The sequence below is a fragment of the Ranitomeya imitator genome, chromosome 2, assembly GCF_032444005.1.
Source record: "Ranitomeya imitator isolate aRanImi1 chromosome 2, aRanImi1.pri, whole genome shotgun sequence".
In the NCBI taxonomy this organism is placed as follows: Eukaryota; Metazoa; Chordata; class Amphibia; order Anura; family Dendrobatidae; genus Ranitomeya; species Ranitomeya imitator.
Genome location: NC_091283.1, coordinates 74,428,329 through 74,441,401, shown reverse-complemented (window position 1 = coordinate 74,441,401; position 13,073 = coordinate 74,428,329). Strand labels below are relative to the sequence as shown.

Genomic DNA, 13,073 nt, shown 5'->3' with positions numbered 1-13,073 from the left:
CCTTACCTGTCCCTAACGCTAGGGGTGCCCTAGCTATCCTGTCTCCCTGGATTACTTCTGATGGTGAAGACACCGGGGCCACGTACCTTGCTGATCTCTTGAATCAGCCTTATATCTGTCCTCCTCCCCCACCCACGAAAGTGGGGAGTAATAGTGTATGAATTTGCAAAAACCAGACAAACAAGGAAGGATGTACAGGGAAAAAAGGAAAACTACCACACTGTTGTGAATTCTGTTGTCGGGCTCCCTCCTGTGGTCATGAATGGTACTTCGGCTGGTTCTGTCCATGGACTTCCTCTGGTGGGTGTTTCTGAGTTTCCTTCCACAGGTGATGAGGTTAATTCGTTAGCTGGCTGCTCTATTTAACTCCACTTAGATCTTTGCTCCATGCCACCTGTCAATGTTCCAGTATTGGTCTAGTTCACTCCTGGATCGTTCTTGTGACCTGTCTTCCCAGCAGAAGCTAAGTTCCAGCTTGTATTTCTTTGGTTTGCTATTTTTCTGTCCAGCTTGCTATTTTTATTGTTGTCTTGCTTGCTGGAAGCTCTGGGACGCAGAGGGTCTTTTTTGCGCCCTCTGCGTGGTCTTTTTGTAGGTTTTTGTGCTGACCGCAAAGTAACCTTTCCTATCCTCGGTCTGTTCAGTAAGTCGGGCCTCACTTTGCTAAATCTATTTCATCTCTGTGTTTGTATTTTCATCTTTACTCACAGTCATTATATGTGGGGGGCTGCCTTTTCCTTTGGGAATTTTCTCTGAGGCAAGGTAGGCTTTATTTTTCTATCTTCAGGGCTAGCTAGTTCCTTAGGCTGTGCCGAGTTGCATAGGGAGCGTTAGGCGCAATCCACGGCTATTTCTAGTGTGTTTGATAGGATTAGGGATTGCGGTCAGCAGAGTTCCCACGTCCCAGAGCTCGTCCTTTATTATCAGTAACTATCAGGTCATTCAGTGTGCTCTTAACCACCAGGTCCATTATTGTCCTGACCACCAGGTCATAACACCAGACATACAAATATTCACTCACAGACAACAGAGGATATCACTGGAGAGAAAAAGAATATACCGTAAGCCAAAAAGCAGATGAAGAGGATTTGCAAACAGCCAAAAAGTCCAAGCAGAAGTCACAGAAAAATACTCCAAATGCCTCTACCAACAACTGACTCCCCCACTCCACACCAGGCAATACAACATTTAACACTGGCAATCCAAATTTCCAGAGGAGAGTATATATAACAGAGGGGAGTGTTAAATACAGCTGAATAGTTTAACCCCTGCACTGCTAACAGAAACCTGCACCTTTTAATAAGAAGGAGACATGCTTGTAATCAGTGCAAGAGTACATGAAATCAGACGCTGAAGTCTTCTGGCCCCTCTCTGTTGCGGTAAACCAGTGACAACTGGCTGTATATTTATCAAATGTGAAATTTTGTGTTTTTTTGATTTACTGTCCATGCATACATTTTTTTACTCTTTCCACTGACTTTACAGTTAGCGTAAATTTTAGTTTGTGCAGCACAAAAAATGCTGATGATACATGGACACTCACCAAGCAGGACTTATTTTAGCTTTAGTGAATAACAAACAATTGATTGGTCAGTATTTGTACTAAATTTCTTAGAAGTAATTCCAAACCTTTGTATTATGAGGGAACCCCTAAAAATGACAACATGACTTCTCTCGCTGTTGCTGTTTTTAGGAGTACCACTCCCTGGGATGCATATAATCCCGGAGTTTTATAAAATCATTTTAAGAGATAATGGCTTAAAATGTTTGCATAGTACATGATTTGACATGCCTGTGAGAAATGGTTTCTTCATGGTCAAATCGGGGCTATGATGCTTTTTGGCTAACCTCCATATTCAAAATTCATTGTTAATTGTCTCTATTCCTAGTCCTTGCTGTTCCAAGTCCCGCCTGCTGTGCCATTTGGTCCGTGTTGTCCACCGTTGATCTCTGTGGCATAGAGCATCCTTCTCCCCTGATGAGTCCTCTAGCACAAGTTTTCATTAGGAGCAGAATAATCAGAAATGTTAAAATCTAAAATGTCTCACCCTTCTTTTCCCCATCATCTGCTAGAGTTCAGCCGGTCGTGTGGAAATCATCTGGTCTCATCTGGGCTGAAATCAATAAACTAGATCTGCCATCAGATTTCAAGAACCAACTGCATGCAATGTTAAATAGATTTCTTAAAGCTTCACACTTTAGATAAAAGTAGATTGAAACCGCCAATTTTGGCAGGATGGGATTGACATCTAATGTGTTCCTTTTGCTCTCCTGGAGATAAGCCACCGCCAATTAATCTGGCAGCCGAAGTCTCTCCCCATTGAAAACACATGAAAGCTCAGCTGAGCTCAAAGTTTGTGGGATTTGTGTTCTGATATTTCTGGAATTCAGGAAAAATAGCTGTGCATACACATGGCCAGTTTTAGAATTGAGGAGGCTGTTGTACTTTCTTTAAATATCTGTCAGAATGTCTGTGTAATCCTTATATTAAGATGTACATTTTATGAGTCCAGCGAAATTCCCGGACAGTCTGTAAAAATTGTGCACTTTTTCCCTGTTTGTAAAAATAAAAATAGAGTTGTCTGTAATTTTTTTTTAAGCTGAAGAAACTTATACAGATTATTTTGACTGGAATTATCATTATTTTACGGTTTACAGTGAATGCAGCATGCATGTCTTCATATCAAAATTATGGGCTGTATACATGAATCACTAAATTATTTTTTGATAAGCTTTCCAGAAAAAATAAAAAGTCAGGTTGTCAACCTTGACTACACATGCATAATCTATTCCTCTACTGCGACTTTAAACTGTAAAGCACTGCGGAATATGTTGGTGCTATATAAATAAAGATTATTATTATTATTATTATTATAGTAGGCAGAGTGGAGAAACGTACAGAATTTCCAGGACACACCACACTTTTTTTTGCCCTGTCCATGATAAAGTAAAAATTGAGGCGTCTGTAATTTTTTGAACCTGAAAAACTTATATTGATTATCTTGACTCTAATTATCATGATTATACAGTTTATAGTGAACGCAGCTGATGTCTGCATATTTGAACTATGGGCTCTAGACAGGTTATAGTTTTCCAATGTGTTTGTAAAAAATGTCTGTCCGTGATTTTTTTGATAAGCTATCCAAAAAACTGAATAAAAACTCAAGCTGGTAACCCTAATTGCATGTACAGAATTTTTCTCTACTGTGACTTTTCTAAAGTGTGCATGTTTGTCAGCGGAGATACCCTGCCCGTCAGATGACCACAAGACTATATTACATAAACAAGAATACCTGCGTAGATAATATTTGATTTAATCACATCTCGTATGAGCATCTCTTATTCAAAGACGGAAACTAAAAGACAGGGATGCGCCAGCTACAAATGTGAAGTCATTCTTTAGATGCTAACGCTGTGACCGTCCTTTCATATAACCCTTGTTTGATCTTCATGGTCACGGTTTGTAACAGCCAAAAGTGGAATCTGTCATGTAAACCACTGGCACCTCCTCCATCTCGACTTTTGGACTGAATTAAGTCCAGCCCTTGATGTTCAAGAGTCCTGCAAAGTGCTGTAGCTATTTCCAACCACTCTATCTCTTGTTTATGCTGTTCTTGCTTTAGACCACTAGAGAGTTGGCCACTGTCAGATTACGATGTATGTTCCCTTTTGAACGGTGGTTTGATGACTGAAGCCACTTACATTTCAAAGTTATGGCACTTGTCCTGAAGAGTCCAGATCTAATCCTGGAGACAGCTGCTTCCTGACCTTGGGCGAGTCCTTTCAGGATTCTGTACTTGGACATTGAGGCAGAAAATATTGGCTTGGTACAACATTGCAGTCCTATGTACTGCGTTCATTACTTCATACAAATCTGCAAGAGGGAGAGATGGGTGTAGTGTGGCGTCCTTTGTGCTATAGAGTAAGCTTGGTTCTTTCATTCTTATAAAGCCATAAATCACAACATTGGTCACTAATCATTTATCGGGATTTTCTTGAACATGCGGTTCATGTTGAAATTGGCTTTGATATGAAGCGCTTTTTGATTACTATGCTTTGTATTGTTGTGATGGATGAATTTACTTATGTGTTATTTGTCTTTAGCTTTTAAAGGGAATGTCAACGCAGCGAAGGAAAAACATGGGAAAAATTGCAGATGAGGAAGATTCGCAGAGTGGTGACTGTGATGATGAAGATGAGTGTGAGGATGGCTCAGGAAAGAGTGGATTAAGAATAAGAAATCAGCTGCGCTTTATACCAGGTAAGATGTTTTCTGCGGTCATATGACTAGAAGAAAAGTTTTGGTCTCCTTGTTAAATTGCTGACTGCTCCCTACATGACCTAAATATGGATCATCTAGGACTTAGAGGTTGTCTACTACTTTAATATAGATGGCCCATCTTTAGGATAGGTCATCAATGACTGATCGGTGAAGGTGTGTCACCTAGCACCCCTGCCAATCAGCTGTTTTCGGTGTTGTCAGCGGCTTGAATTGACCCTTTACAGAGATTCACAGTGCAACTCTGTCAACTGCATAATGGCCATGGCTGGGCACTGCTCTTCTGCCCCCTCTTCAAATCAATACAGATACAAATACATTTGAGCGTGGGGAGGGAACGATGGCCATTGCGCAGACAGAGAGAGGGGTCAGTAATGTCAGTGAGGGACACTGCTAACTGAGCGTGTACCCCGACTGTCACTGTGCTGAATGCCTTCAGATGGAGGAAGGTGCCGTGTGGCCGCAGGAATTGATCAATGTTACTTTTTTCACCCAAAGTGTGCCTCCCAGGGAAGGCAGGCGGTAGCGCCCTAGGTGTTGGGTGCCTACCCCTCGTGTCAGCCCTGTCATGCCATGTACTGCCCCAGCATCTTCCCAGCTCCGCCTAGCTTGGCATAGTTGCTTTAAACTGGTGTGAAAATGCCAAAAATCGCAGTTCTTTTTCCGCAACCATACATTATTCAAAAATGTTGCGGCTTTTCAAATTGTTATACCCCAGTTTTCTACCGTAAGCACTTTGATGAATCACCCCCATGACCTTTCATCACCATTCAACACCCAACAACACCGTGGCATCATGTGTCAATTGCAGAAATGCAATGAAATGTTAAATTCCTCAATGATCTTTAGTATACAATCTATTGTGTAATATTTGTGGAGTTATTGTTATTGGCTTTTATTATTTTAAATATTTATTAATAAATGTGGCACTTGACTCATACTTTGGTTCTCTACGTTTGGTCTGCTGGTGAATTTCACCTTAGACTTATTATGTTGTTACAGTTAACTGAAGTGCCAAGAATTGCTGTTTACGATAGGAAATTTCCGTTGTGTAATTATTGTTATTGTTGTTTATGTGCATCAAGTGCCGTTTGCCCCATCGTTACATAAACACTAATTTCTTAATTACTGGACTTTATTTTAACTTTATATCATTTTCATACTTATGGTAAAAGTGACTTTGAAAGTGAGGATCTTGGGTTTGGCACTTCGCCCTGGATGTCATGAGAATTTGGCCACCACCCTGTGGTCCGAGTCCAGCTGCTGACATAAAGAGTTACATTACCAAGTAAAACTGTTGCAAACAAATTTTTTTTTTTTGACCCCACATAACCTTTTTCTTGTTCCTTTCTTAAACACCAGGCTTACCATATGTGTCTGTCTTTTAGTCATTTTCTTAAAAACTTTGATTTATCTTCCAGTATTTTGAGAGTAACTTTGGTGTCTGTCTCGTAATGACAAGGGGCCAATTAAAGTCATGATTTAAGCAAACTTGTAAAGTTTCAAGTCTAAAAGTTTGTAAGCGACTATAAACATATGCTTGTAAGCAGTCAATGCTAAGAAATTCATTATTATGTTACCCTAGTGAAATAACAAAGCATAAAGGGATATTTTTATTACAAAGTTTTCATTATTTCCAACATCTGTAATGCATGACTGTGTATCTAAAATGTATAATCTAACAGAAAGAAAGAAATAATTTGCCTATATATAGTGTGTTTTCATAATTGAATATATATACAGCTCTGGCAAAAATTAAGAGATCACCACATCAAAACCCTGTCTTGGGCAGCCCAATCTCCAGACCTGAACCCCACTGAAAACCTCTGGAATGTAATCAAGAGGATGATGGATAGTCACAAGCCATCAAACAAAGAAGAACCGCTTACATTTTTGTGCCAGGAGTAGTGTGAAAGACTGGTGGAAAGCATGCCAAGATGCATGAAAGCTGTGATTAAAAATCATGGTTATTCCACCAAATATTGATTTCTGATTGAACTCTTCCTGAGTTAAAACATTAGTATTGTTGTTTCTAAATGATTATGAACTTGTTTTCTTTGCATTATTTGAGGTCTGAAAGCACTTGTTTTTATTTTGACCATTTCTCTTTGTCAGAAGAAAAATACAAAATTTATTGCTTGGAAATTCGGAGACATGTTGTTAGTAGTTTATAGAATAAAATAACAATTTACATTTTGCTCAAAAATATACCTATAAAGAGAAAAATCAGACAAACTGAACATTTTGCAGTGGTCTCTTAATTTTTACCAGAGCAGTATATATATATATATATAAATATATATACAGTGCTCGACAGTTATGAGTACACCCCTTTGAAAGGTAAGACTTTAAAGGGAACCTATGTAGAAAAGCCGCGGAGACACCATCACGTGTTTCTCAACGCAAGCAATAAATAGCCAGGTCTTTCACCGGGAAGGAACAACCACGGGAAGGGCAGCATCCAAAAAGGAACACCACCTATGCCAAAACATGGTATCTATCCACAGACAGCTGTTTCGGGGTATTTGCCCCTCATCAGTGTGGAGTAGGAAACTGGCTATTAGGAGCAGTGCCTAGTAAAAAGACTATAAATATAAGGATGAATGACCTCGGGGAGATCAAAACATCCAACACCGTGGAGACACCATCACGTGTTTCTCAACGCAGTGATCCAGAACACTGCCCCCATCCCTTATGGGAAATATGCAAATGCATGTAGAAAAGCCGCAGAGACACCATCACGTGTTTCTCAACGCAAGCAATAAATAGCCAGGTCTTTCACCGGGAAGGAACAACCATGGGAAGGGCAGCATCCCAAAAGGGAAAACCACCTATGCCAAAACATGGTATCCATCCACAGACAGCTGTTTTGGGGTATTTGCCCCTCATCAGTGTGGAGTAGGAAACTGGCTATTAGGAGCAGTGCCTAGTAAAAAGACTATAAATATAAGGATGAGTGACCTCGGGGAGATCAAAACATCTCCCCGAGGTCATTCATCCTTATATTTTTATATTTAAAGGGAACCTGTCACTCCCCCCCAAGGCCTATTAAAGTAAAAGAGCCACCTTCTTGGCTCTTATGTTTATTATCCCTAGGAATGCTGAAATAATGACTTTTATAAATTTCCCGCCATACCTCTATTGAGTATGTTTATATGGGGTATGTTTTCTCCCCCTGACTCAACCGCCTCACAGCCATCCATCATCCCCCTCTCTCCTCAGGGCGCAGCCTCCTCTCTTTGTTGTGATGTCACCGGCATTTTCTTCATGTAGCAGAGGCCCCAGATCCTGTCCCGCAGTGTGTTATGATCAGGGGGCGGACTGGCCATCTGGCAATTCTGGCAAATGCCAGAAAGGCCTGTCTGGTCGTGGGCTGCCTTGTCTGTAACCTTGTTAACAGATTTGGTGTTCTCAAGTTACCCATACTGTTAAGCGTTGTGACGGAGCACAAAGTCGCTGACTCCGTCACTTACCCCAGCATGCTATGGGTATCATTAGAAATATTGGTCTTGTAGTAGTAAATCTTGCTTTCCTCTATCCAGGGTAATATTAATAATATATCCCATCTAGTACTTGAGGACGGGGACAGCATGGGCCTGTGTGATTTCAAATGCCAGGGATGAATTTCAGCCCCAGTCCGTACCTGGTTATGATGTATTCACACTGCGGGGCTCAGAATCTGGCGCCTACACAGTGGAGCTGATCACCATGCTCCATTGAAGATAATGCTCACAAGACATCTGCATTATCTTCAAAGGAGCATGGTGACCCACTCCACTGTGTAGGCACCAGATTCTGAGCCCCGCAGTGTGAATACATCATAACACACTGTGGGCGCGGGATCTGGGGCCTCCGCTACACGAAGGCGCCGGTGACATCACTGCAAAGAGAGGAGGCTGCGCCCAGAGGAGAGAGGGGCATGATGGACGGCTGTGAGGTGGTTGAGTCACGGGGAGGAAACATACCTCCCTGACTCAATAGAGGTATGGCGGGAAATTTATAAAAGTGATTATTTCAGCATTCCTAGGGATAATAAACATAAGAGCCACCTTCACAGAATGCAGCCTTAGTGCTGCTGAAGGTGGCTCTTTTACTTTAATAGGCCCTGGGTGGGTGACAGGCTCCCTTTAATCAATATCTAACTGAATACAAGAACCATTTCCATAATTTTGACAATACGGAGTTTCATAGAACATTTTTTAACCCATACCATGAAAGTAAGTTTAATACTATAACTTTAATGAAAAAAATCTTCAGTTTTACTCAACTTAGGCAAGGCAAATGTGAACATACTTCACTTCATCTACGTCTAGCATTTTGAATGATCTCCATGATTATTAAGGATACCACCAGCTTGGAAAAGCTTAGTTTGTATATATAATGGCCTTGAATATCTTGGCATGATGACCGTGCCCTTACAGTGGCATATAAAAGTTAGGGCTCTCCTGGTCAAAATTGGATGAAATAATCTCTAAAAGGCCTGAAGTTAAATAGCACACATTTCCTTTGTATTTTAGGCAACATTCATTTCATTTTAAAATTGGAAAAAGGAAAGTAAGTCTATGCAAAAGTTTGGGCACCCGTGGAGATTTCTGTACTCCACTAACTTTGACCAAGGTTTCAGACCTTAATTAGCCAGTTAGGGTTATGGCTTGTTCACTATCATCGTTAGGAAAGGCCAGATGATGCAAATTTCCCAGCTTTATGAAAACTCTGCCTCCTCTAACCGTGTGCCAAAAAACAGCAGCCATGGGTTCTTCTAAGCATCTGCCTAGCACTCTGACAATGAAAATGGCGGAGGCCCACAAAGCAGGAGAAGGCTATAAAAAGATTGCAAAGCATTTTCAAGTTGCCCTTTCCTCAGTTTGAAATGGAATTGAGAAATAGCAGTTAACAGGAACAGTGGCGGTCAAGATAAGGTATGGAAGACCTCTTTGGCCAGAATTTCTGGAAAAGAACATCTATTAAGCATTAAGGTGGATCAGTCATGCTTTGTGGTTGAGTTACAGCCAATGGCACAAAGATCATTTCACTCTCTGTTAAAAGGGTTAAGATGAAAAGAGGATGGCTTCTACAAATGGATAATGATCCTAAACTCAAGTCAAAATCCACAATAGACGACCTCAAAAGGCACAAGCTGAAGGTTTTACAATGGCCCTCACAGTCCTCTAATCTGAACATCATTGAAAATCTGTGGCTAGACCTCAAAATAGGACTTTAAGAATTGTCCAAGGAAGAGTGGATGAAAATCTCTCAAACAAGAATTGAAAGACTCTTGGCTGGCTACAAAAAGTGTTTACAAGCTGTGATACTTGCAAAAGGGGGTGCTACTAGGTACTAACCATGCAGGGTGCCGAAACTTTTGCATCAGCGCATTTTCCTTTTTGTGATTTTTGAAATGTTAAAGTTAAAATATATATATATATATATATATATATATATATATATATATATTAGCCTAAAATGCAAAGGAAACGTGTCCTCTTTAACTTTAGAACCTTTTAGAGATCATTTCTTCTTCAACTTTCTTAACTGTTCACAATAACTTTTACATGCCACTGTATCTGTTGTAGACATTCATGGTAGACACCTGTCTGACTAACTAGTATAATCACCTCCGGTTAAGAAAGTTAAAAAAAAGCACCACAATTGGCGTAGACAAGTAGATTGTACCTTATGCAATAGATGATATAAGCTTCCATGACCCGACATGTACTCTGTCATGCAGGTGTAATTATGTATATTGGGTTAATGAGCACATTCATGATTTGGTTAGAATGTACTGTATAATGAATTATGACACGCTGTGTGACTCTGCTCATTTGTTATTTCTATTAAGAAAACAATCTGAGAGGCTATTGTCTCAGACTTTGTGTTATGCTATCTTGAACATTTTAACTGTCTCCTGGCTAAATCGCACTCTGACAACTGCTAAGGCTTAAAACAAAGCTATCATCAGAAAATAACCTATTGTTTAATTCAGGTTTTTGTGTAACTTTTTTTTTTTTTACAATGCTTTATTTTTACATATCACAATGTATTTTTTTTTAAATAAAAATCTTGCAAATTTCACACTGGCCACTTGGGCATTTTTAGACTCTAACTTCCTGTTGTTTCAGGAAACAACACATGTACATAGAATGTAAGTCCACAAGGACAGGGTCCTCTCCCCTCTGTACCACTCTGTCATTGTAAATTTGTTTACTGTTAACGATATCTATAACTCTGTACGTAACCCCTTTCTCATGTACAGCACCTTGGGATTAATGGTGCTATATAAATAATAATAATAATAATAATAATAATAATAAAATATGTACATAGTCACAGTGTTCAGACCCTGACCAGATCTTGTATATTGAAGCATCTAATGTACCCATGCAAAGCGCATTGTGAAGGAAAGAGGAGCAGGGTCAGCTGTGACATCACCTATTGTGATTGTTGGATCCTGTGTAGTAATGAGCGAACATGCTCGGTTAATATGTTATCCGAGCATGCTCTACTGTTATCAGAGTATCTTGGGTGTGCTCGGATAATGCGTTCGAGTCCCTGCGGCTGCATTTTTTACGGCCGTTAGACCCCCCAACTCATGCTGGGATTGCCTGTTTGTTAGACAATCCCTGCATGTTTTGCGGCTGTCGAACAGCCGCAAAGCATGCAGATGCAGGGACGCGAGCATATTATCCGAGCACGCCCAAGATACTCGAATACGTTATCCGAGCATGTTCTCTCATCACTAATCCTGTGTTATGAGCTGTGTACAGAGGTGTTACCTGTCACTGTAATCCTGCCTCTGCTGATAAGGAGCCTGCTGAAAACTCTTCTTTAAAGGACAGGAAATATGAATCTAAAAAAAGCCTGTGGCTAGTGTGAAAATTCTAACATTACACTTTTTTTAAAATAAATATTGTAATGAAAAAATAAGAAAAACAACTTTGCCATTTTTTAACACTAGGACTACCGGACTGGTCACCCCCCTAGAACTACCGAATGGAGTCATTTTGACTCCTGGCTTGTTTTTGTTTATTTTTAGAGTTTCTTGCTCCTGGTATTGTTCTAACTTTAATTTATAGAATGTATATAGAATGTATAGAATGTAAAATCGCAAGAATATCATCAGGCTTTAGCGCAGTTCTTCTAGCCATATTAGCAATTCGCAAAACTGCAGGCAGAAATTATGTAGTCCACTCGAGAGTTCACTGGTTCACTGACGGATGTCCTTTATATGTCCTCTGTATGTCAAATACTGTATATTTGCAAAAATGCTAATTATTCTAAGTCTAAGCCAACACGTATTCTAAACATACAAGAAAATGAAAGCTAAAAGAAATAATAACATTTAGCGATAAAGACTAGCAAGATATAGTAGGAAGTCAAAATGACTACCTTTGGTAATTAAATCTTTTTTCGCATCCTAAATGAGTAAAAGTCACTGAGTCTCAAGCCGGAATTCAGAAAAATGTAGTCACAGAAGAAAAATAAAAATTGCGTGGAGTCAAAATGACTCCATCGGTAGTTCTGGTGTTTTAAACTACATGTAATTAAGGTCCAAACTCGAAATACTCTTAATTGGTCAGAGCATGAGATTTAGCAATAACACGCGAGAGCTCGCTCTTTCACAGTGAGCATGGTGCCGTGGAAGGTTGTGGGATCCTACAACTCCACAGAATTTCTGGGAGTCATGGTAAAAGCCAAGACTCAGGCTATAATGTCCCTATTGAAAAGAAAAGACGTCTTAAGTGACTATGCAACTTTTTGTAAATGTTAAGTCAAAATCAATTTCTTGTTTTTGCCAAAAGAACTTTGCCCTTCTCGGGATTGGCAAATGTTGTATTCTTATAGATCTGAAACCTTTTCCATAGCAGTAAAAAAAATCCCAATACACTTTTCTGGAGAATCAACAATAGACATGTTATTCTGAATACATTTCAAAGTGTGGACCGATTTTTTTTGGCTTGAACCTGATATCATGCTCTAAAGAGCTGCTGTGCTAAGGCAGATAGAAAAGTACATAAAATATCAGACGTAGCTGTGCCCTGATGTAATAGGTGCGTCTCTGAGATCTGTTACCCACCCAACACGGAGGTTTCAGTTTGTGCTGACTTCAGAGAATTTCTCCTTTCTTGAATTTTCTTTGCTTAGTAACTACTGAACCACAGCCTCTAATAACAGAGAAAGCTGTGTTCTTTCTGGAATCACTTTTATTTTACGGATGGGCAGGGTGCTACATTATTTATTATCCTACCCTTTTGCTTCTTAAAGGGCTTTGATGATTTTCTACACCAAGGGCCATGGAATCAAATTCTGTTCTATAGTGGCCAACAATGAGCAATTGTTGTAATAATTCATTTTGTACCTGCTTTCTTTCTAACATGTCTCTCTACATCAATCGTCTCCCTTCTCAGATAAATGTAGATCTTAGGGGTTTTAAGTTTGTGATGTTCTAGATTTCACCTTCTCATAAAGTAGGCGCAGTAGACTGTACAAAAATATGAAGGGGTTCTTCATTTTCAAAACTATTTCTTTTTTCTATTTGAGGCCTTACGTATTCATATCTAATTCTTGGGGTAGCCTCTTAATACTGTCTTTCAATCTTTAAGCTTGTAAGGGACCATTGGTGGTGAGGTTTGCTTTGCTTTGTCAAAGCACCCAGTTATGGTACTCCTGAGTGTCTATAAACGATCTGGGGGTTTGCCGTTTCCCCTTATGTAGTCCACAAGTGGTTTAATGGCATGGGGATCTTGAAAATATAAGACAAATTAGGGAGATCAGAGTCCGATGTAAGATAGAAACA

At 39.8% G+C, this 13,073-nt stretch overlaps 1 protein-coding gene across 2 annotated transcripts in view; it reads left to right on the top strand.

Moving 5' to 3' along the window:
- Positions 1 to 13,073, top strand: part of GPC3 (glypican 3) — an 813,378-nt gene that overhangs the window by 515,033 nt on the left and 285,272 nt on the right. For both annotated transcript variants that reach the window (XM_069746956.1, XM_069746955.1), the window contains exon 7: positions 4,105 to 4,261. In XM_069746956.1, the coding sequence (XP_069603057.1) occupies positions 4,105 to 4,261 (157 nt within the window). The remainder of the gene's footprint in view (positions 1 to 4,104; positions 4,262 to 13,073) is intronic.